Source organism: Macrotis lagotis, chromosome 5 (assembly GCF_037893015.1).
Source record: "Macrotis lagotis isolate mMagLag1 chromosome 5, bilby.v1.9.chrom.fasta, whole genome shotgun sequence".
NCBI lineage: Eukaryota > Metazoa > Chordata > Mammalia > Peramelemorphia > Peramelidae > Macrotis > Macrotis lagotis.
Window position 1 is genome coordinate 108,242,940 of NC_133662.1, and position 25,655 is coordinate 108,268,594.

At 34.1% G+C, this 25,655-nt stretch overlaps 1 protein-coding gene across 4 annotated transcripts in view; it reads left to right on the forward strand.

Annotated features, from left to right (window-relative positions):
* Positions 1 to 25,655, forward strand: part of SOBP (sine oculis binding protein homolog) — a 232,902-nt gene that overhangs the window by 29,909 nt on the left and 177,338 nt on the right. For 3 of the 4 annotated variants that reach the window (XR_012468508.1, XM_074187282.1, XM_074187283.1), the window contains exons 2-3: positions 8,373 to 8,511; positions 11,169 to 11,354. Coding sequence is in view for 2 of the 4 variants with exons in the window: in XM_074187282.1 (XP_074043383.1) it covers positions 8,373 to 8,511; positions 11,169 to 11,354 (325 nt within the window). In the remaining 2 variants the exon portion in view is untranslated. Of the gene's footprint in view, positions 1 to 8,372; positions 8,512 to 11,168; positions 11,355 to 25,655 lie in introns of those variants that run through there. The other variant, XM_074187284.1, reaches the window with a different exon arrangement.

Sequence of the window (25,655 nt, forward strand, 5' to 3'; positions counted from 1 at the left end):
TGATTCCTTATGTTGAACTTAATTATCCCTTTCTGTATTCTATATCCTTTTTTCCTTATAGAAACCTTAGAATATATAATATATCTGGTTATAGATAATTCCTAACCTCACAGTATGGTTGTAAAGAAAAGACCTTGTAAACCATAAAATGATATTTAAATGTGAATAATTATTATTATTTTGCTTGCTGAGTTTCAACTCTGAGTATCAACAAATTACAAGAAAAGTACTTTATTGCTTTGGTTCATCTTGGTATCAGAACTTTTCAGAACCAAGAGTTAAAGCTCCTGTTAGGAAAATGCAGACAAGTCTGTGACTTTCTTTGTTATTTGTGCATATCAGTCTGATTACAGTTGAACTTCAATATGTGCACCCAGTTCACATTGTTTTAACAACCTTATTTTTATTTTCAGATTTATGATTTCTATGTTGAAATATTTAGAGGTGGTATTTGTGTTTTATGATATGAGGAAATGTTCACCCTTAATTAGAAAGTCTTGTTTTCATTGATATTGTTAGTTTCTCATGATCACAGAGTAGGGAAGGACTCAGGAGGTCTTGGTCAAGGATGATAGCTTACCATTGTCTTGTTTATTGATATATTATCCCCTACTTGGCTCTGCCCCCAAAGAATCCTGCTCCTCCTTCAAGACATCTCAAGCTCCACTTTCAACACTGTCTTTCTTGGTCTTTTCCCCTAACTGTTAGTACCCCCAACTGTCTTATAGTAAACAACTTCATATTCATTCTTCTTCTGTTTATTAGATATACTTATATATCACACTCATTGCAATATAATATCCCTGCATTATAAGCTTCCTATCATTTAATTCATTGTTATTTGTGTCCCTAGTGACTAGCTCAGTATACTTAACACTTGTTGATTGCTCAATTGAGAACTCAAGTAGTTTACAATTCAACTCAAATCTAAGATTTCCTTTAGGGATATAGGATGTAAAAGAGCACAAAGATACAGATAGGGCTTCATGAAAGATCATGAAAGAGCTCTCTTGCTTGTATTCCTTGCAAAATGCATAGTTCTATCACCATAGTGCAAAGGACCAACTGAATTCCAGACCAGAGTTATACTTACTTTTGTCTACTGCCTCCAAGTAGCCTAAGGACAGGAGAGGCTGATATGCCATTGTTAGAGCTAATGTTGTATCTGCTATCCTTCTCTCCACATATCTTGTTTTCCTGATTGAAGTAACAATATTCTTTCTTTAAGACTGGTCCTTCTTCCTTTCCCAGCCTGGAGGAAGAAGGTTGCCCTGTCTCATCATATACCCTTGGTAAGGGGATCAACTAGATGCTACAGAAGTCTTGCCAATTATGTTGTTGTTAGTCCACTGCTTTCTTCTAAATTAGGGGTTCTGTTTTTGTGATTGACTTGAGTGCATTTTAGACTAGAACTCTTCCTTCCTTGCTTTTTCCCTCACTTCCTTTCCTGCCTTCTTCCTAACTACTCTCTCTCTTTACTTTTCTCCACTTCTTTCTTCATTTTATTGATAGATTTTGTTTTTTACAAATCAAACATTTACAGATTATTCCCATTTAGTGAAAGGTCTCTTTCAACAAAATAAGATAGTTAAATAAAAGTAATAATATGATGAATTCATCTGAAAATGCATGTAACATTTCATGCAACAACTTCCCCATTTAAAAAAGAAAAAAGAAAAGTGCCATTATTTCTCTGTCCTTACCCCAATGGGAAAAAAATAAAAATAAATTTCTTTTAAAAATGTGGATAGTTAAGTAAAGAAAATTTCTTCAATGGCTATGCATAGAAACATGATAGTTTCTTTTTTTTTGCAAGGCAGTGGGGTTAAGTGACTTGCCCAAGGTCACTCAGCTAGGTAAACATGTTTGTTTCTAATTCAGTACCTTAATCAGTTAATAATCAGTAATAAATATTGATTAAAATCCTACTATGTCCTAGGTTTTGTGCTAGATTCTGGGGATACAAAGAAAGGCAAAAGACTCTCAAAGAGCTTATATTCCATTAACAGAAAAACAACTTAACAAGCATGCTAAAAAAGGGTTAAATTGGAGATAATCAGATGAAGAAAGAGGACACCTAGAAAGGCTTCTTGAAGTGGTAGGGTTAAGAATAGGAAGGAGAATAAATACTAATGTGATGATTAACCATGATGGACTTGTTCATTCCATCAGTGCAATAATCAGGGACAATCTTAGGGGATTTGGGATGGAGAATACCACCATCTGTATCCAGAGAAGGAACTATGGAGTTTAAATGAAGTGTTCTTCATTTAAAGCTTGTCATCTTCAATTTTTAAAAGTTATCTTATGTATTGTGTAATTTTGTTTCTTATGTTTTCTTTTTCCTTTTGGATCTGATTCTTCTCTCACAAACACGTTCCGTTTCAATCTATGCTTATCATGGTTGCAAATGTAAAGCCTATATCAGATTGACTTCTATTGGGAGAGAGGGAGAGGGAGGAAAATTGTAAACCTTCCAAAAAAATGATTGGTAGAAACTGCCACTGTATGTAATTGCAAAAACAAATAAAATATTTATATAATTTGAAAAAATAAATGAGTTTATTAAAAAAAAATAGGAAGGAGGTGCTCTGTTGTAAGCTTGTATTACTTGTCCTGGTACCATGATTTCTGTCTGCTAAGGATTTGCAATCTCTGATTTAAATAGGCCCAAGAAAATAGAGGAAAGCTTCAGAAGGTGTTGTCAAGGATTTAAGGCACCAACTTTGTGACTTTCTTATAGAAAGTGGGATTTTAGCTGGGACTTGAAGGAAACCAAGAGACATAGTTAAGAAGGGAGAACATTCTAGACATGAGGGACAACCAGTGAAAATGCCCTGATTCAACAAATGGAATGGGCTGTTCAAGGAATTGCAAGGAGGCCAGTGTCACTAGATTGCAGAACATATAAGATGTAAGAAGACTGAAAAGGTATGGGGGTCAGCTTATGAAGGATTTAGAATGCCAAAGAAAAACTTTTATATTTGATTTTGGGGGAGATGGGGATGTACTAGAATTTATTGAGTATGGGAGTGACATGGTTAGACATGCATTTTAGGAAGATCACTTTGAAAGCTAAGCAGATGGTAGCCTGGAATGGGGAGAGACTTGAGGAAGATCAACCAAACAGCAGGCTATTGCAGTATTTTAGGTGTGAGATGAAGAGGACCTGTACCAATGTGATGACAATGTCAGAGCAGAGAAGAGGGTATATATTAGAGATGATGGACTGCCATAATTATACTATGGGGATGTTGCTGTCACACCAATTAAACCCACAAGATTCTCAGGCACAAAAAGCCCCTTTGAACAATCCTTTAAGGTTTTGTTTAGGCCTTTCTAAATACTCTCATCAATAATACTTTCTTCTAACCCCAAATATCTTCATTTGATTGAAATTACTTTAATAAGATATTGAAGAATATCCAGAATCCCTGAAACCATATCCTGTTTGTAGGGTGGTAGCCCAAGTGATACAAAATACTGGGACTTTTTTCTTCCCTCAGAGTAACTGTTCCATCTAGAATATTCCCCTTCTCTCTCCCCTCCCTTGCCTCTATTTCTGGCCCAATCTACATTTGAAGGTCTGTTCAGAAGGTCCTTGACTGGATTTTAAAGACTGGACCACAATAATGTTTCTTATTACTGCCTTTGGTGTATAGATTTTTTTAAATAATAGTTGTAGAAGTAGTAGTGCTGTGGTACTAAAGTCTACAGAGAAATCAATCAATAAATCAGTAAGCGTTTACTATGTTGGGATACAAATAAAAAGAATGAAAGTTTCTTTAAAAGAGTGACTCTGTGAGATGGAGTTGATAAGTCAATCTATTCCAGATATAGAGGTCAACAGGTACAAAGACACAGTTGAGCGATGGAGTCTCATGTATGAGGGAAAGAAAGAAGGTCCAGATTGGCTGACTAATAGTACAGAAGAAAGAATCATACATATTGAAGCTGGAAAGGTTGAGCCAAGTTTTAAAGATCTTTAAAATCTACTTTTTATGCCTGAGAAAACAGGGAGCCACTGGAGTTTTTTGAGTAGGGGATTGACATTGTTAAAGAAAATTCCATTGACAGTAGTAAGAGGATGGATGGAGTAGGGATACTTGAGCAAGGGAGTTAGAAGATTGATACAATTAATCTGGGTAAAATGTGATGAGAGCCCGAATTTAAATTGTGATTCATGTGCCTAGAGAGATTAGATGTTGCACAGTTAGATATAATATGGCTTGGCAACTAATTAGGTATGTGGCACCAAGATTACAAACCTAGAAAAAGAATGCATAGAACTTTGACGGAAATAGAAAAGTTTGAAAAAGGGATGGGAATGTGGAAATCCAGCTTCATTTATTTATTTATTTATTTATTTATTTATTTGTTTGTTTGTTTATTTATTTATTTATTTATTTATGGTGTCTCTAGGATATCCAGTATGAAATGTCCAAATGTCCAATAGGTAATGGGGGACTAAAGTTCCTGGGAAATACTGGAGCTGGATATATAGAATAGAAGTTAATGAAGCCACCAAGTAAATGTGTTTAGAGAGAGAGGAGAGGAGGATATCAAACAGTGATGCAGATTGAGACAACTAGGAAGAAAACCAGGAAAAAGTACCAAGCATCCCATATTGTTTCCAGAGTGCCTTTGAAATTTTGAAGTGGTAGGTTTAAGAATAGTAAGGGGTTAAAAAAAGAATAGTAAGGGGTTCTCTATTATAAGCCTATATTACTTGTCCTGGTACCATGATTTCTGTCTACCAAGGACTTGCAAGCTCTGACTCAAATAGACCCAGGAAAAGAGAGGAAGGCTTCAGAAGGTGTTTTCAAGGATTTAACAGTCACCAACTTTGTGACAAAGAGTCATCACTGCATAGCCCTTTAGCATATGCTGTGTCTATAGCCTCAAGCAATTGGTAGTACAACCTGATGAACAAGACTTTTCCCCAGGGACCCATAGAACACAAGGGAAGACAATCATTGATATACAGGGAAACTACAGAGCTAACTAGAGTCTCTGGAGATGAACTACTTTGCTATGAAAAGGTCTCACCTAGTTCCCTTGACAGACTCTTTTCCAAAAAAGCCTAGTTCAATTGCTACAGTATATCAGACCAGCCTGGCATTAACCCAGAAGCCCACACTTTTCTTACATTCTGTTGCCTTCAGACAGCTTCAGAGTGGGAGAGGGACTAGTGACTTCATTAACATTATTAGCAACAGTTGCTATCTTCTTGCCCCACATATCAATTTTCCTGTCTTCCTGATTGGGATAAAAAAAATTCTATAATTAATTGAAAATCACAAAAAATGTAAATTCATATTAAGTACTCCATGAAGTCAAGTGGTTTGCAAACCAAACTATAGTATCTGAGGGCCACAATAAAACTAACCAAATGGTAAAAATCTGGGATTGAAAATAAACATTAGGTGCCATATATCACAAAAATTCTGAATTGTATTTTGCAAAATATAGATCTGGAAAAAATGAGTGGATTTGTGTCTTGTATTCTTTGATAACAGAAGACAGCTATAAATTATGTATTATGGATTATATATCTATTACAGAATTGAATGGAGCCATAGACTGTGGCAAAGTTCATTCATCCATTCATTCTACAATTATGAAGAATCCATGATTCAATGTGCACTTTAATTGAATTGAATTGGATTCAACAAGTAATCATCAAATGGGAATTATATTCAAGGAATTATACTTGGTATAGGTAAATACACAGAAAGCTTACAATTTAATTGGAATCATAAGGTATACAAAAATTAATAAAATACAAATTAGAATATGATAAATGCTTAAGAAAAATATAATTAAGATGTATCATTATAGAGATGAAGAGAAGATGGCTTCTGACTGATTAGGTTGTATCAGAGGAGGTAGGAAGATCAGCTCAGACATTCATATATAGTTACAGAAATGAAAAGTCTCAGAGTTGGAAGGAAACAGACACCCAGCAGTCCAATCCGTATATGAACTAGAATTCCTTTTACAATATGCTTGACAAGTAATAATATTTATCCTTCAATTTTGAAGAAGACCATGACATCAAGGGAGGCGATGCTATGACAAGCAGGTGAATTAAATTTGAATGAGGGGGATGTTGTGTTAAGTCACCAGCCTCACTTTTTCCTCTAGAACCATCTGGGTCCAGTGGCCAAATATGAATCAGGACAACTGGAGATGGTCCTGGATGCAAGGCAATTAGAGTTAAGTGGCTTGCTCAAGGTCACATAGGAAGTGGAAATGTCTGAGGTCAGATTCAAACTCCTGACTCCAAGGCCAGTGTTCTATCCACTGTGCTACATAGCACATAGCTGATCACTTGATAAGTGGGCATTTAGTCTTTAACTGAAGACTCTTGATGAGGAGAAAGTCATCACTTCCTAAAGCAACCTCATCCCCCTTTAGTTAGCCATAGTGAATACTGTTAAAAAAAAAAGTTTTGTTCTTACTCTACTTTGATCACAATGTCAGAGTAGACAAAGAGCAACTTGATGACTTCAAGTTACTCTGAGAAAATGTACTTTAAAAACCATTGGAAGGCAAGTTTCCCCTTGCCTAATATGCCTTAACCATTTAGGTTTTGATTCACTATCTGATGGGACTTATATAATATGAACTTAGTAAGATTACTTTTTATTCTCAAGTCAGAGACTAAAGTTGAGTGAAAGAAGTGAGATAATAAAGGAGAATAGCATGTCATTAAAGAAATGCTCTTTTGATTTAGTAGAAAAAATTTAGCAGAAGTTTTCTTCAGTGAAGGTATTGTGAAGTTACTAGGTTTATCCTTTTTATTGTTAATATCTCATTTATGTCTTAATTAATAGAATGTAGAAATAATCAGCCATCAAAGAGAGTAAACATCTTTACAGAAGCAATGTTGACTAGCTGGATATTAGGTTTTGTTTTTTTAATTGTTTGCATGTTATTGCATCATAGTTTGACTCAGATCTCTGTAATAAGGAAAGGATCTAAAATCCTGTGGGTGGTTTGAAATGTCAGGTTTGTTTTTTGCAGAATCAGGAGTAAAATAACTTTTCATTTATATGCAATCCTTATTGAAATCTAAAGACATGGAATTCAAGAAAACCTGAAAACTTATGCTGTTTTAGCATCTTAGAGGTAAAATTACTGATGTGCTAGAGTCAGCCTATACTGGTTCTGAGAACCAACTGTTAAATTTGTTGCACAAGTCTTTATATCAGAAATTGGTAAATTGCTCAAATCAGAGCAACTTAGTGTTTGTTGATCATACAGACTTAAACTTAACTTAGGGTTAAAACCTTAGAACATTATTTCAGGTACATAAATTATAAATTAAAATGCCATTCTGAAATTCTAATTTCCACATAGCATTGAACTAAAAGGAAAATTTGAAATGGTAGTTTGTGGCAATCAAGTCAAGTAGCTTATTTATATCATCCCATAGTTATCCATCATGTCACAAAAGAATATAAAAGCACACAGTTTTACATCTTGTTTTGAAATTTATAGTTGGTAAGGCTATAAAATTTTAGATTTCCTGTACTGATAGCATGAGTTTGAAAAACAAATTCTACAATGATTATAAAATTTGTTGGTAGTTAACTTTAAGGATATCTACATTTCATAAGAGCACCTAGCTTAATATCTGGCACATGATAGATGGCTTAAGGAATATTTGTTGAATTAAGGTGATAGGAGACAATCCAAGTGACCTTTGGTTCATGCAGAAAGAAGTTATAGTCAATGAAATTGATATTTTTGGATATTTAAATTTTAATTTTAAGTAAACCAAAAAGTATAAGATTTTTAAAAACTCCTGCTCAATGAAAAATTAAAAAGAAAGCTTGTATTGTTACTTGTTCTATTTTACATATTGACAATGAAGAAATTATTTTTTTACTGAGATTTTAGTTTGATCCAAGGCATTCATGTTAATTCACATCTGAGTTAGAAAGCTATTCCAATTTAAATTAATCTGTAGCACTGAAAAGGTTGATTAATTGTTTTCATAAAGAAGTCTTTTGTTCTCATCTAGTTTTGTGTTACATTTTTCAATATTTTTATAGCAGCATGTTACATCAATTTTGCTGATGAATATAGGGTAAAATATGATCTCTCCATAAACAAAAATGATAAATTCCTCTTTTCTTTTTTCTTAAATTAGAAAAGTCTGAAGGTACGTCATAATTGCACATGGCATCATGGTATTTAAATGCATTATATATTTTATATGTGACTTGAAAAACAAACATGAATCTGGAGGGAGTGGGACAATGCTAACAGTTCTTGGTACGGTGAAAATAGATTTTGATTTATGAATTTTTTCCAAAATGATTATTGATTACCTAAATAATCAGGCAATTCTTCTCTTTCAGAACTTTGCTGAAAACACCATGAATGAACTTCTTGGCTGGTATGGTTATGATAAGGTTGAATTGAAAGATGGTGAAGATATTGAATTCAGGAACTACCCTACAGATGGGGAGAGCCGGCAGCACATTTCTGTTCTCAAAGGTAATGACATTTAATGTTCCTTTGTTCATGCAAAGAAGGATAAACTATCTCAACCTGCCAGAATAGAGTTTCAATGGGACTCATGCTTTGTAGTCTATTCCAATGGCTGATTTAAATGCACATTTCCAACAGTATTTTTTTCCATAAGCAGGATCCAATAGAATATGAGAGTGCAATATAAAACAAATTGAAACTTACTATTATCTCTCTACCAACAGTAATATTATGGTAGAGCCAGACAAAACTTATATACTCAAGGTTTCAGGACTGCCAAAAAAACAATGAAAGGAGAAAATATTGTTTACTACTTTTGGACTTCTGAGCCTTTTTACTTTTTAAAAAATATCCTGGGACTAAGGATTTCTATTGAGCAAAATGTCAGAGTCAGATCATCAAAATATAAGTGAGAATCCAGATTACTATGGAAATGATGGTTTTGTTTTATTTTTTTTTGCCTCTTTCCTCATTCTCTCCCACCCACAATACACCATTCTAGGGACTACTAATAAAGAGAAATATTATAAATATGGGTTGTTGAGTTTGGTTCTGATTGTGAATAATATTTCTAGATCTTGTATTGTTCATGGAAATTATTCCCAATCTTAAACAATACAGCTTTAGATTTTACCCATTTTAGTGCTGTCTTTAGAATCTCCAGTCAGATTTCATAGATAGGGAATTGCAGCTAAGGAGAGAAGAGGAATGCTTTAGATTCAGAGTAGCAAATATCTGAATCTTTTTTTTTTTAGGTTTTTGCAAGGCAAATGGGGTTAAGTGGCTTGCCCAAGGCCACACAGCTAGGTAATTATTAAGTGTCTGAGACCAGATTTGAACCCAAGGTACTCCTGACTCCAGGGCTGGTGCTTTATCCACTACGCCACCTAGCCGCCCCCAAATATCTGAATCTTAACTTATCCAAAAGCATTCTCTCAATGTTGATGTATAGAGGAGAAATTATGGCAGTTTTTCATAGTACAGGGACCCATCATGTGTTCTATACAAATAGTCATATGCTTGGTGCCTCATTAAGGAAACTTACAACTGTGCTGTATTGGGCATTGATATGGGGACTCATGAATCTCAGATTCATGAAGATTATCTGGGTAGAGCTGAAAAATGTATGCAAGAAAAAAAATCCTCAGGAAAAAGAACAAACAATAATCTACCACACTCTTTAGGGATATTCACAAATCATTGATGAAACTAATTACATGTTGTTATTGATAATTTGATCAGTATTTGTATTCCACTGAAAATTCTACCAGTATAAACTACCTTTTCAAATATTTTATTCCCAGTCTCCAAGGTAATACATTTCTATCTTATATGACAACAAATAGAATGTAAATGAGCTGTCCTACAGGCATGTGGAATTGAATGTATGTGACAAATTTTCTATTCAGCTTGCTATGAAATTGGGTACATCATGTTATCTAGATGGCATCATCAATTTTTCTGTAAATAGAAAGATGCAAGTCAAGAGTTTATATGCTATAAATGAATAGTTCATGTAATACTTGGCCTTGTTATTAATCTTTTTCTCTGAGAGAGACAAGAGGTGAATGCCTGGAATTGTTACTGGAAGATTTTTTTTAATGAATGAACAACTCACTTCCATTATTTGATGTTTTTAGGGACTTCTTTATTTAAAAACATGGGTTCTTCCTTAGGTAAAGGTTACTTTATCTAACTCATCTTTCTAAATACCATTAAACTTATGAAATAAAGCAACCTTTATTTCTTTTTAAAAATTTTTGCCTGCTAGCCATGAATATGGTGTGTGTGTGTGTGTGTGTGTGTGTATTTTTGGTGCAAGGTAACATGTAAAAAGGGCTGGATTTTAAATTGGAGGACTAGAGGTTAAATCCTGACTCTGGTCAGAGCTAGATAACTTTTAAGGGTCCATTCAACTCTGAATCTATAATCTTATGAGTTTTTTTTCTTTTATAGTCATCTACTTCTTCATGAATTTTTTTTTAGTTGTCAGGTCATTGCATAGTGGTATTTTTAAATAAATATATTAAGTATGTGTATATTATATATGTATAAAATGTTTATTTTTTCAATAAAAACTGATTTATTTTCCTATTATTGGAAAAAACCCCAAATTCTTGTTACAAATATACAAATCTTTGCCTTGGACATTTCTTAAAAAGTATTTGCATTTGCGCCTGGAATCCATCAGTCCTCTGCAAAGAGGTGAGTAGCATGCCCACCATTTATCATCAGTCTCCTGGAATTGTGATAATCCAGTGTTTGGAAAAACAGTAAAAACTTGCTTAAATGGGTTGGTGTCATGTGAGATATGTGCTACAAACACCAAATCAAGAATAGTAGATTGACCTTCAGTAAATCTGAATTTTAGGTGTTCAAGGAGGTTTTTACAATATTAAAATAATCAGTTTTGATGTCAGTATAAAATGGCCAGATGGAAATTTGTAGTAATATGAACAGAATTGTTTCTTGGAGTTTTGATAATATTTTATTTTTCAAAGTCTGATAGAAAGTACTAATTTTCATCATTCACTATTCTGAATTGAGGAAAAATAACCAGAGAAAAAGTTTTAATTAATTAATAATTATTAAATTAATAAAAATAATTAATTGTCATGCTGTATATGTATATATGTATACATTATATATTTTTTATTTTACAGAAAATTCTTTGCCAAAGCCAAAATTATCCGAGGACAGTGTTATTTCACCATACAATATGAACACAGGCTATCCAGGGCTTGCCACAGGAAATGGATTAACTGACTCACCAGCAGGGTCAAAGGATCATGGGAACGTACCCATTATTGTACCATTAATTCCACCACCTTTCATAAAGCCACCAGCAGGTAAATCTTCACTAGTGTTTAAAAATGACACTGATTCATAGAAAGCTATCCTGATGCTGCCTTCTTATGAATAAATTTTAAAATAGTTAATTAAGTCATGTGAAGGACTGCTATATTAATTGTGATGAATGTTGTATGAGGAAGATCCATGCAAGGTTGTTTTGTTTTTGTTATTTAGTATTAGTGTTGTTTTAGACCAAATTTGACATAGACTACAGGCACATGGGCTTTCAACTCACAGAGGACTTCTAATATTATATATTGGCTTCAAATTATGAATTTCTTTTTGTTAATTTCTTTTTGTTTATTTGAAAAATAACGTGATCTTGAAACAGGATGCACAAACCATTCAGTTATGAGAAATAACCAAGTGGAGTTGAACTGGCCACAGGGCAAGGAAGTATTTGCCTATTGAAGGCACTTTGTAATGCACTGAAGCCTAGAATTTCTCTGTATAAAGGAATGTATAGATCAATTGATCCTGGGCCAAGTCTTCTCTTTCCTTTAAATCTATCCAAAGCCATATCATGGCATCTAGATTCTTAATAGTGATCTACTTAATTCTTGGAAAGCACTTTCTGGACTGTTATGCTTTGGGTTGTTTTCATTGTTTTAATAAAGATCTTTCATGATTCTCAAATCTCATTTCCAGAAAATTCACACAGTAAAATTAAGCATTGACCTTGTAGACTTGGCATGATTATTTAGTTCTATAAAGTGGCAAATATGTTTTACAAAGAGAAATACTATGTATGGGGATTCTCAATCTTTTTTGTTTTACAGACCCTTTTGTTAGCCTGGTGAAACCTATGCACCCCTTCTCAGGAAAAATATTTGTAAATAAAATATATAAAGATTACAAAAGAAGCCCATTATATTGAAGTAAACATGTATTTTTCTCTCTCTTCAAGTTCATTGATCCTCTGAAATCTATAAACCTACCCTTCCTAAATCCATGGAATTGAGATTAAGTTACTACATGTAATAATATATGTAGTGGACTATAAATATTAGGACTAAGGTGAACTCTATTATTGCTTCTCTGGCTATGTTGGTGGTCTACTGTACACCAATAAATACTGAGTTCATATGACAGTATTTATTTTCCTATATCCTAACAATGGTCAATTACAATTTTACTAGAGAACTAAAGAATTCAGGTAGATGAATTTGTCTAAATGACCAACACATGAATACATCTAAAATTTCAAGTATAGATTATAGGAAGGTTTCTAATGTGTTATTTTTTTTCATTGCTGACATTATTGCCTCAGATAGATGCAGACAATAGATACCTTGATTGTTTGCATAGCATATCATGTTAGTCTTAAGAGAGGCTTAGATACAGAGGATCTTTTAAAATATATATATATATATATATATATATATATATATAATTTAGATATATTTACTGATTAAACTTCAAAAAAATCATGCTTTGTGTGAACATGAGCAAGTAACTTAGCCTTTAACTGCCCCAGATACTTCTTTTTTCTTTTTCCAAGATACTTCTTTAAGACTGTGAGTCAGTTATTGATGCAGTGCTGTTTCAAGGATGCAGGGGATAGCCATACCAGGCATTCACATCATTTATGAAATAATAATAAAAATATGATTAAAATAAAAAAAATTGATATTTATGTACTACAAAAGCACTTTTCAAGCATATGTTCATTTGGAACTCACACATTATTTTGAGGCAAGTAGTGCTTGTATTTCCTTTTTAACAGAGAAGAAACTAAAACTCATAGAGGTTAAGTAACTTACCCAGTGTCACATATGCTAGGAAGTGTTGGAGGCAAGTTTCAAACTTTGCTTTTTCTGATGCCAAGTTTACTCCTCAATCCATTATGCTTTTTATCAAATCACAAGTCTGTACTTCTAAGGGATATATGCTAAAAAATAAAATGATTTGCACTTAAGATAATGTTTAATTTTTCTCTGCTTGTGCAGGGACCCAAATTTCCTTCCTAAGAAATCAAGAATCTTCTGTGAATAGGTCAAGTAGGGGTAGGGGAGGATGGAGGAAGTAATGGTTAATTTTCTAAAATTGGAACTTATTTTTGAACATATATGCAATGGCTTAGGTGAGTAGTTCCAATAATAATAATTTTTATAAGTTATCTTAAATTATTAAAATAATAATAATTTTTCTGCTTAGTCTCTAATCCTCCCCATTTCTGCCAACAGATATCTCATATACAGGCTGTACATAAAGAAAGTTGTACACTGAAATGCAAATTGACTAGCCTGAAGTATCTCATAGAAGCAAAAGGGAACTTAAAAATGAGCTAAGTTGAGGCTTACATGGGTGCAGTATGCCAGAAAATTTGCTCCTGTGTTTTCACGGCCTAGCAAGCCTTGTGGAATCCAGGAACACAGCGCACATTTCACAGCAGATCATACAATGAATATTCAAAGAGATAGATGCCTATAATGGAGCCCAGGGATTCTGATAAACTGGGAGAAACAGAATATGCAACACAGGTTTTGTTTTTTTTAAAGCAGCATTCCATGAAACTTTAGATTTCCAATTTTTATGGTTTCTATTTTTTTTTTTTTGTATTTTGCAAGGCAATGGGATTAAGAAACTTGTCCAAGGTCATACAACTAGATAATTATTAAGTGTCTGAGGCCAGATTTGAACTTAGGCCCTCCTGACTCCAGGGTTGGTACTCTATTCACTGTGCCACCTAACTGCCCCCTTTTATGGTTCCTTAAGAGAAAAATATGTGACATGATAGTATCTTTAAAAATGCCCATGCACCATCACTGTTAAACCCTGAATCTATACACCAAGGGCTGGGGTCCCAGAGTATGAAAAATGATGAAGACATTTCTCTTCACCTCTGAGAGTCTGAGAACCAGTTGAACCTTCAGAAAACATATTAGTCCTAAAATAATGGAATTTGCATTTTTTAGTTTGAGTCATTCAGAACTCAAAATAGGAAAATTCCCATGATATCAGACCAATGATTTGAGTTCTCAGGAGCAAGATTCCTAGGATTTGAGGGGTATATTCTGTCAGGATCTCTTGCCAGAGTCTATTTTGAATCATGGATCCATTTGGCAATCTGGGAATCCTGTGGATCCTTTCTCAGAATGATATTTTTAAATGCCTAAAATATAAAATGTATGGATCATAGAGGACACGAATTATGTTGAAATAGTTATCAAAATATTTTTTAAAAAAATTCACAAATTCAAGGACTCCATGTTAAAACCCTATGCTCAATGTGATGTCAGAGTATAGATTATAGCATTTTTAATAAGTAGAAAGTAAAATTGGATGATTAGGATTCTCCACATATTTATTTTTTTCAAATATCCTATTCTGGGTATCCATGAGCAAAGGTGAAGAGACCTTCTTGATTAGTTCTGTCTTGTTGGGATTTAACATTAATTTCTTCATTCTGAAGTCTATTCTTTGATATACAAAATCCATAAATTATTAGAAACCCCTTTTCAGTACATACATAGGGGGCATAGTACAATATATGTGTTAACTGAGTAGGGGTATGATGACCAAAAGTTGAATGCCCTGGCATTTAGGAGCCAAATTCCTAAAGAGCTGTACTAAGTTTGGAGATGGGAGGTAAATTCACATTCTATTTCTGACTTCCTAATTAATTGTGTGACCTTGGTCAAGATACTTCATATCTTTGAGCCTCAATATCCTTATCTGCAAAAGGGGATCAGAGTACTTGGCCTATCTACTTTATAGGTTATCTTAAAGAAAGCACTTTGAGAGGGTGTGAGCTTATATCCACTGGGTACCTTGTCCCCTAAGCTTCATTTCCTTTGGGAGAAAGTGATGCCCAAAGATCAATATAAAGAAGCGTTTTTACACAGGTATTTAACAAGAAAAGGAAAATCGTGGCTTCTTAAATTGATAAGGCTTAAAACTATTTTGTTATTAATATAATAAATGATTTTTTTAAGAAAAGGTTTTGTTGCCTTACATGCTGTCAAGATGTGGATGTTTTTTCCCTTGAACTTGAGGTGCCTTCATGCGGGAGCTGGGGAGGAAGGCAGACATTGACTGCTGTTTGCCATGTATATGTACATATTCATTCACCCATCCTCATGGAATGGCAGGCAGGAGCAGGTCCTGGTATTTTGGTCACAGTGGATACTGGTTTTGTGGAGATGAGGGAACTTGTGATATGTTTACTCCCTCTATTTTTCTTCATGATTCAGTTTTTTTAAAATCTTTTTTTCCTTCCCTTTCTCCTGTGTGAAAATTAAAAATCAAAGGCTTTTTTCTTTAATGTAAAGTGTATTTATTTAAAAAAATACAAAATAAAAAAACCAAACAAACAAACAAAAAGAAACCACTTTGAAGACCTTAAAATACCTAAGAAATGTGGTCTATTCCTATGATTTTTTTTTGTTTTAGGTTTTTGCAAGGCATATGGGATTAAGTGGCTTGCCCAAGGCCACACAGCTAGGTAATTATTAAGTGTCTGAGACCAGATTTGAACCCAGGTACTCCTGACTCCAAGGCCGGTGCTTTATCCACTGTGCCACCTAGCTGCCCCCTATTCCTATGATTTTTGATATGTTGTATATAATGTAATTATATCACATAAGATTATTCTATAATATATACAATATTATAATTATTACATTTATTAGAATCAGCAAGGTCTAGTGAATAGAAAACTAGACGAAGTGCAGGAGACTTAGATTCAAGTTCTATTTCTGATATATACTGACTGTATAATCCCAGACAAGTCACTTAACTTCTCAATGCTTTAGGCAACTCTCTAAGGTTGCAGAAAAGTTGCCTGCTTGCATTGATAGAGATAATTTTTTCTCTTGGGAGTTTCCTGTACCAATGAAATCACAGATATAGTCCTTCTCCCTCTCCCTATTATTACCTTACAAGGTAAGGAAATGGAATGAGGTAAATGCTTGGTCTTCTGGGAATACTATTATTGTTCTGGAGTCTTAATTTATCATTTTTTAAAAACTCCATCACAGATGGATTCTATGATGTTTTAACTAAGTTTACAATGTCTTCCTATGAAATTTCCATCTAGAATAAGATATCAATGTCTAGTGCAATATTTCCACAGTCTCTGATGCCTACATGTCTATATCTGAAGGATCTTTTTTATTCCCCCAAAAGACCTGATTTTGCAGTGAACCAATGGGAGTCAAACACTAGCTGTACCATAAAGGGTGTGCTGCTCTCATGAGATAAACTGTATCTCTTAGGAGTACCAGTGAGATTTAAAAGGTCAAAAACTTACTCTCTAGAATGTATTTTTTTGCTTTGGCTCAAAACCACTGCCTTTGGCAGACCATTGGTGCAGTGGAGTAGTCATGATTGGGAACACACAGATATGTTCTCTCTTATTTTTTACTCTCCTTCATTTACAGCTGCATGCAGAAGGGTTGGATATCAGTCATTTTTGTGGCTGCATAACAGATCCTCAGGCTGAATCCTGCCACCCCCCCCCATACCAGCTGCCTGGGACATGGGGAGACTCCCTGCCCTTTTGTGGTTCTCACAATTACTGACCCTATTTTAACCACATAAGTTTACATCCCTCTTCTTATGCTAACTCCCCCCCCCCCCCACTCAGAGTCAGAATTTGGCCCATGATAGTGAATTTGTGACATTACAGTTATTACCATGGTAACAGACTTGTTATAAACACAAGATAATAGTCCTGATTTTGCAACCTTTTCTTGAGTCAGTTGATGTCAGTAGCAGTTTTGCTGAAATTAAGAGTACAGTAAATCTAGTAAATGGGCAAATGGAAGAATACACAAGTAGATTTCCTGCATCAGACTAATGATCAAGATAGAAGTAGCAGAACCCTGGACAAGTATTTGTTTTTATGCCCCATATTTGAAGTCATAGGAAAATCCTATTCTGGTAGATTTAGAAATAAAAGACTATAACTAGAAAAGAACAGAAAGTTCTTGAGGACAACTCCACTTTGAATGAGCAAATTTCACAGTCTTTATTAGAACTACATTAAAACATTCTTTTCCATGGAGTAGGATTTACTGTCTGAATGGTCAATCCTTCTGGACTCTGTACAAAGTTATTAGGTTAATTTAGTCTCAGAAGTTTTTGAGAGGAAGTGTAGAATAATGGAAAGAGCATAAGCTTTAGTGTTGGGATTGGAATTCACTTGCCTATGTCACTTACTCCATGTGTGACCCTGGATAAATTGCTTCAACTCTCTCAGCCTCAGTATTCTCATCTGTAAAATGAAGGGGATAGACCAGATGGTCTCTGAAGTCCCTTATTGCTCTAAATTTATGGTTTGGAAAGCAATGATATGGACAGTTTTACAGTGGGGATCTAGTAATTATTTCTGGAAAAATTCTCAATATTTTTATTTAAATTGCAGATATGATGAAAATATAATTGCAAAAAAAAGTAAAACCAGAGCACCTCCAGTTTCTCCTTTTGTAGTCATCTATAGATTTTCAAATCAATTTCACCTCTTTTTATTATATGGAATATTTTTAAATTATTTAAGCTTAAATCTGTATTAAGACTTATATACTATATTATTCTGAGAATTGTGTGAGGTAGGGGTAATTAGAGTAAATTATAGAAGTAGAGGAAGTAGCTATTCCCATTTTTCAGAAAAGAAAACTGGGGACCAGAAAGATAACACCATTGAGTGGCAAGAGGGAAAATCCAAAACTCAAGTCTTCTTGTTTTTTAATTATATAAATATTTTATTTGTTTTCCAATTACATACAATAGTGGTTTTTACTGATCATTTTTTTGTTAAGGTTTTGAATTTTACAATTTTTCTCCCTCTTTCCCTCCCCCTCCCAACAGAAAACAATCTGATCATCTTTACACTGTTTCCATGATATGCACTGATCAAAACTAAATGTTGAGAGAAAAAACATATCCTTGAAGAAGAAATAAAATATTAGAGATAGCAAAATTATATAGTACATAAGACAACTGTTTTTTAAAAATTGAAGATAATAATCTTTGATCTTTGTTTAAACTCCACAGTTCTTTCTCTGGATACAAATGTCTCTCTCTCTCTCTCTCTCTCTCTCTCTCTCTCTCTCTCTCTCTCTCAAGGTAGTGTGGTTAAGTGACTTGCCCAAGGTCACACAGCTAGGCAATTATTAAGTGTCTGAGGCTGGATTTGAACTCAGGTCATCCTGACTCCAGGGCTGGTGTTCTACAGCATCTAGCCACCCCAGGATGGTATTCTCCATCACAGATACCCTAAAGTTGTCCCTGATTATTGTACTGATGGAATGAGCAAGTCCATTAAGTTTGATCATCACCCCTGCTCTTAGGGTGTACAATGCTCTTCTGGTTCTGCTCATCTCACTCGGCATCAATTCATGCAAGTTTTTCCAAGCTTCTCTGAAATCCCATCCCTCCTGATTTCTAATAGAACAATAGTGTTTCATCATATACATATATACCACAATTTGTTTAGCCATCCCCCAATTGATGGACATACATCTTCTTTTTTTAAAAAATTATTTTAAATTTTATTTTTTCTGATTTCTTCCTTCCCATCCCCAAGAAAGCAAGAAATCTGATATAGAGATTATACATGTATAATCATGTTAAAATATTTCCATATTAGTCATGTTGAAAAAGAAGAGTCAGAACAAAAGGAAAAAACTAATTTTAAAAAGTGACAATAGTATATTTTGGTCTGCTCTTAGACTCCATAGTTTTTCCTTTGGATGTGAATGGCATTTTCCATCACAAGTCCTTTAGAATTGTCTTTGAACATTGAATTGCTGAGAACTAAATCTATCATAGTTGATCATCATACAATACTGCTATTAATGTATACAGTGTTCTCCTGGTTTCTGCTCACTTTACCCAGCATATCAATATCAAGTCTTTCCAGGTTTCAGAACTCAGATCTTTTGACCAATTTCAGCATATTTTTTTCCCCATTGTATCACATTGCCTCTTTGTAAAACTAAGGAGCATTACAAAAGATAATGAAAATGATTCTTGTTTTTCCTTGTGAGGAAGGGATTATAAAAATGATTTTTCCCACTGAAAGTTTCACTGAACCCTCTTGGGAAGGTGGGGATAAACTTGTGTTTAGAAAAATGAATTTTTAAAACTCTAAGTCCTATGACAAGTTTTGCCAGAATACCCAGAGGCTTACAGCCTATTCTGAATTTACCCTTACTATCAATCTTTGACTGCTTTATAACAAAATGAAATAGGAGAGTAGAGAACATATACTTTTATTACTGAGGTTCTGGAAAGTCATGAATAAACTGCCTCTATCCTTTTCAAATGATAGCTGAGTTGATTTCCAGTCTCAGGCTTGCACCCCTGTGTTGCTTGAAAAGGAGAGCTTATTGATAGAGCACAGCTATATAAGAGGAGAGGTGTATATTGTCTACCTTAGTTACCTGAAATTGTTTTAAAGCAATGGATATTTTTTCATCATCTGAGGTGGTTTGGTTTCATTGAACTTTGCAAATTAGTTTTTTAGTTCATAGGCACAGAAACACAATACTTTTTTTCCCCAGGCAAATCCTAGAATTCTGTGTGTGTGTGTGTGTGTGTGTGTGTGTGTGTGTGTGTGTGTGTGTGTGTATGTATAAGAGTGGTCTCTTGGGGTTTTGAGGAACTGTTAGTTTAATGGAGAAAATGGAAAGTCACATGACTTATAAGGCTATGTGTATATGGTTGAGCAACCCACAGCTAATGTGCACGTTGCTTTTTTGGCTTCCATAATTCTTATATGGAATTGAACAAGCAGGCAGGCAGGATTCATAATGTGGTTTTCATTAGGATCATCATTTATTTCTTCTGTTATTTAATATTCTCAGGGCTTGCCCATGAATGATGGGTTCTAAATAGCCATTGAGAAAATATGGGATTTACTTAGATCCATAGTTTGCCATTTATTTAAATGTTCAAACTTTAAAGTATAATTATTAAATAAAACTATATAAATTTAAGAAGATTTGGATGACTTAATCTCAATGTACCAAATCTATATTTTTTAAAAAGTACAGTAAATTATTCATGCACTGTACCAGTGGGAGAGAGGGACAGGGAGGCCATGATAGATAGCAGGAATGGGTGGTTTGGAGTAAGCAAAACAATATCAATTAACCAATAAATAAATACATAAATATTTATTGACCACCTATTTTCTTTCTAGCACTGTGAAAGGATAGAAAAAGAAATGTAAAACATAGTTCTGCAGTTTGAAATTTAGTATATAATCCAAAAGTTATTTTAACTTGGTTTTGGACCAGTATTTAATTTTAGCTAATCTCAAGATCCTTAAGGCATTTGAGGAAAGTCAAGATGTCTGGAGAAAGCCATTCTATATTAGATTTTTGGTGTTAATAAAGCCAATCTAATAGAGATAAAGGAGAGCTGTATGGTGCTGTGGAAAGAGATTTCTACTAGATGTCAGAAGATGGGGGAATCAAATTGATTCTGACACTTAATGGTGGTGGGACTGACTTTAGGAAGTTATTTGAGTATTCTGAGGCCATAGTTTCTTCAAACTGTGACATGAAGTGGGAGTAGGGCGGGGGGCATACACTGAATGAAGTCTTTCAACTAGAACATTTTGCAATTCTGTGAATTCTTAATACTGAAGCATATTAGTTGAAAAGGACACTTGGAATTCAGAATTACAAAAATTACTCAAAGCAGGAAAGAATAAGAACCAACTAGTGGTTTCAGGTGTACCTCAGTTTGTGTATTACATGTGTTTCTGAAAAGCATTTCTAAATTATGAAAGAATTTGAGAGTTAGAAGAGACAAAGGTGGTCATCTAATCCATCCCATGCAGCAAAGGAATATCCACTGTAACATGTGGCCTTCCAGTTTTGGTTTAAAGGAAGTGGAACCCACCACCTAATAAGGCAGCTCCTTCTTCCATTGGGTGCCCCTAATTTTTAGAATATTTTTTTTACCTGAATTCCAAATTGGCCTCTTTTTAGCTTCTATCCTAAGGCAACTAGGTGATATAGTTGCTAGAATACCAGGATGGAGTCTTGAAGGCCTGGATTCAAATCCTGCCCCAGACACTTACCAGTTGTGTGACCCTGGGCAAGTCATTCACCTCAGTCTCCTCATAAAATGAACTGGAAAAGGAAAAGGCAAATAACTTCAGCAACTTTGCTAAAAAAATTCCCAAATTGGGATCACAAAGAATCAGATATAACAGAACAATACCAATAACTTCTACCCATTGGAGCTAAACAGAACAATTCCAATCTTTCCTCTCTTTCAAATACTGGAGGATAATTTTCAACATATCAAAACTTCTTTTTTTTAGGTTTTTGTAAGGCAAATGGGGTCAAGTGGCTTGCCCAAGGCCACATAGCTAGGTAATTATTAAGTGTCTGAGACCGGATTTGAACCCAGGTACTCCTGACTCCAGGACCGGTTCTTTATCCACTGCACCACCTAGCCGCCCATATCAAAACGTTTAAAATCAATCAGAGAAATTTGTTGTCTAAAGGACAATGTGGTATACTAAAAAGAGCATTACTTTGATTATCAGATGACCTCTCTGATTCTAGACTTAACTCTGTCATTAACTGGTTGTGTATCCTTGAGTAATCATTTAACCTCTCTGATCCTCAGTTTCCTCATTTGTAAAATTTTGGTGTTGTCTAAGATAGCCTCGGAAATCTCTTCCAACTCTAACTTTAAGGAACTATGAAAACCAATCTAGTTTTTGTGTTTTGTAAATTATAGATTTTTGTACCTGTTTTGTTTAAAGCAAGGATTCCACAGACTATATCATTCATTCACTAGATTAGGAAATAAAACAGGTAATCATTAAGTAATTGCTAATTATTAACTTATTTAATTGTTAAGTATTAATTAATTAAATAATAATCTCATATAGCAATGAAATTCATACCTGGGTATATGATTATAAAGCTGCATAGTTAATACTTCTTTACTTTATCATCATCATCATCATAATCATTATCATTATTAGTGCCAATATTTAGAGTTTTCCTAACATTGTACTAAAATTTGCCTCTTTGCAAGTTCCACTGCTACTAGTTCTGATCTCTGAAGTCAGTCTTCACATGATAGTCCACCAAAGACATGAAGACTATCCCAATCCTCCCTGAATATTTTTTTTCTTTTTATAGGAATCTAACAAGCTAAAAATCCTCAGTTCCTTAAACTCATGTTCACATGTCCTGAACTCAAGGACTAAGGTCTTAATTACTCTACTCTGAATGTTCTTTAGGTTTGGAAAGTCACCTAACCCATATTTGCCTCAGTTTTTAATCTGTAAAATGGGGACACACTAGAAAAAGAAATGGCAAATGATTCCAAATTGAATGAAAACAAACACCTAAATAGTCCCAGGTTGTAGAACAGAAGGGACCTTAAAAATCATCTTGCACAATTCCCTCATTTTATAGTGTCTCATGGGTTAAGTGAGAACACACATGTGAAAGCAATTTACAAACTAAGAGGTTCTATAATGCATGGAGCATTATTTAAGCTACTGAACTTAGGAATTTAGTGAAGATTAACATTTCCTTTTTTATAACCAGTTTATCCATAGCCTGCTCCACTAGTGGAAAAAGTCCTGCCTGTAATTCCCTCCCCCAACTTACAATAAAAGGTGCTTCTATGAGCCTCACATGAAATTAAACTTTTATAATGAAGAACTAAAAATTTGACTTGCTTTCTAAAACCAGCTTGAGCAAATCCCTAGAGATGAGGAGAGGTACAGCTCAAGATAGTTTCTAAAAACCCCAAAGCAGTAGCAGTGTTTTTGTACTTGTTTAGCAACAGAGAAAGATTGAGAGAGAGGAAATCATTTTAACTTGTGTATTATTTGAACAAAATGGTTTTATAAGTAAAGAAAGGTTTCATGAGTTTTGTGAATAACTTTCTGGTTAGCTCATTTGTCTTCCCTATTTGGATACTCCACAAATCTCAGATTCCTTTTCCCAAATACAGTTCCACTGTACCAAAAGTTTTTAAGTCAAAGACACTCAGATAAATGACACAAAAATTGGACTGGTCTTACAAGGCAGTTACTGATATTATGTTATTTGAGAAGTCTCTTCCTTCCCTCTTTCTATCTCCCACACCAAATCTCTGCTCTGTCATCTGTCTATCTGTGAGGCTGTATACCATACTGAATACATTTATGTGTAATACAATATATGTAATAAGGAAGATCTTCAATTTAGTTTGACAAACATTGAATCTATTATGTGTAAGCTACTACAAAGCTCTAAGTCTATAAAGAAGAAACAAGACAATTTTTGCCCCAAGGAGTTTATATTCTATAGGGAGATACAACATAAACACAACTAAGTAAATACAAAGGCTATATAAAATTAGTTAGACAAATAATTTCAAAAGGGAGAGGGTACTGATAACTGGTGATAATTATGAAGGATCACAAAAAGTCTACATAGAAGTTAGCATCTAAGCTGTGTTTTTGAAGGAAGCTAGAGATGCTAAGAGATGGAAGTACATTCCATACCTAATGGACCATCTAAACCAAGGCATGGAGGCAGTAACCAGAAGGTTATATATGGAGAACAACTAGATGTGTAGTTTGACTGAAAAAGAAAATATGAGAAAAGGAGTAATATGAAATATTACTGGAAAGGTTAAGTAGAGTCCAAATTATATAAAGTTTTAAATGTTAGCCTGAGTTAATATTTTTCCTATATCAATAGAGAGTTATTTTAATATGTGCATGACATGATCAGATATTTGTTTTAAAAATATTTTGGTAGCTTGTAGAGGGTGATGAGAGAGGAAAGAGTTTGAAAGGAGGGAGGCAGTCAGGATACTTGGAAAAAGTGACAAGGGAATAAAGGCTTAAACTAACATGTTAATTATGAGAATATAGAAGCAAGGGGATGACTAGGAAAAATATGAAAGTAAAATCAACAAGTCCTGGAAACCAAGTGAATATGATGGGTAAGGGAGAAAAAAGAATCAAAGATGTATCCAAGGTTATGAATCTAGATGACTGGAAGGATGGTATTGCCCTCATTAAAAATTGTGGGAAGGAAAATATTTGTTTATTTTGAAGTCTTAGGAGCAATAGAATTAGCTCTTGAAAACCATCTCACCCCAATCTCATTTTATACATGAGGAAACTGAGATTTGGAGAGATTAAGTTATTTGCCAGGAATTATATTTGCCAGGTAATTAATGTCAGAAACAGGATTTGAATCTAAATTTTATGAACTCTTAAGTCCAGTACTCTATCCATTGCACTAAACTCTGGAAGGGAGAAGCATATGGAGATGGTGGTCAGGCAGTTGGTAAGGTAGCATATGAATACAGAAAAGAGATAGGGATGAATATATGGAAATCATCAATACATTTATGGTAATTTAACACATTAAAGTTGGTGATATAATGTAGAAAGAGTAAAATGAAAGAATAGAGTTTAAGATGAGGACATTGTGGGGGGGGACAACACTATAAAACATCATTAGATTGGGTTTGAGTATTGCCTCCTACTTATTATCCGTGTGATCATGAACAATTCACTTAATCTCTCTGAGCCTCAGTTTTTTCTTCTTAAAAATGGAATGATGATGATGATAATAATAATATCTATTCCCTAGGATTATTGGGAGGGTCAAATGAAAAATAACATATATAAAATGCTTTTACAAGCTTTAAAACACAATATAAATGTTTCATAAGACAGTATGATTTTGGAATTTGTAGACCTGTGTTCAAAGAGGCAGGAACTTCTGGTACCTACTACTTTTGTTCCTTTGGTCTCACTTTTCTCATCTGTAGGTAACCTTTGAGATTCCTTTCTGATCTTCATCTGTGATCCTATGAATTCATAAGTAGAAATATTAAATTAAAATTTTTAGGCTTTTGTGACCAATTACCTGATACTAAGGTGAATGATGAAGGTCAGAGTTATCAAAATATACGTTCAAATAAAGGTGCAGCTCAGGGATGTCTTGATCTTGGTGGATGACTCCTCTTATTGGGAATTCTTAGAATCATCCTACTTTGACCTCTATCATCTACCTCTACCATGATAGAGGTACCATGGCACCTCTATCATCAGTAGTCCAAGAGAGTTTCATTAGTCTCCTTTCCCTTTTAGGGTAAGCATTTCTCATAAAACATTTCTATCATAAGCATTTCTAGTTTTTCTTATCTTAAACAAATCAAAGGGCTATAATTTGACATCAATAAGATGATTAACTAGCAAAATGGTCTTATTTATTATCTTAAAATCCTATGATCCTGTTATTATCTATGTATGATATTATATCATTATATCATTCCCTTGGGTTAAAGGGTATTACAAT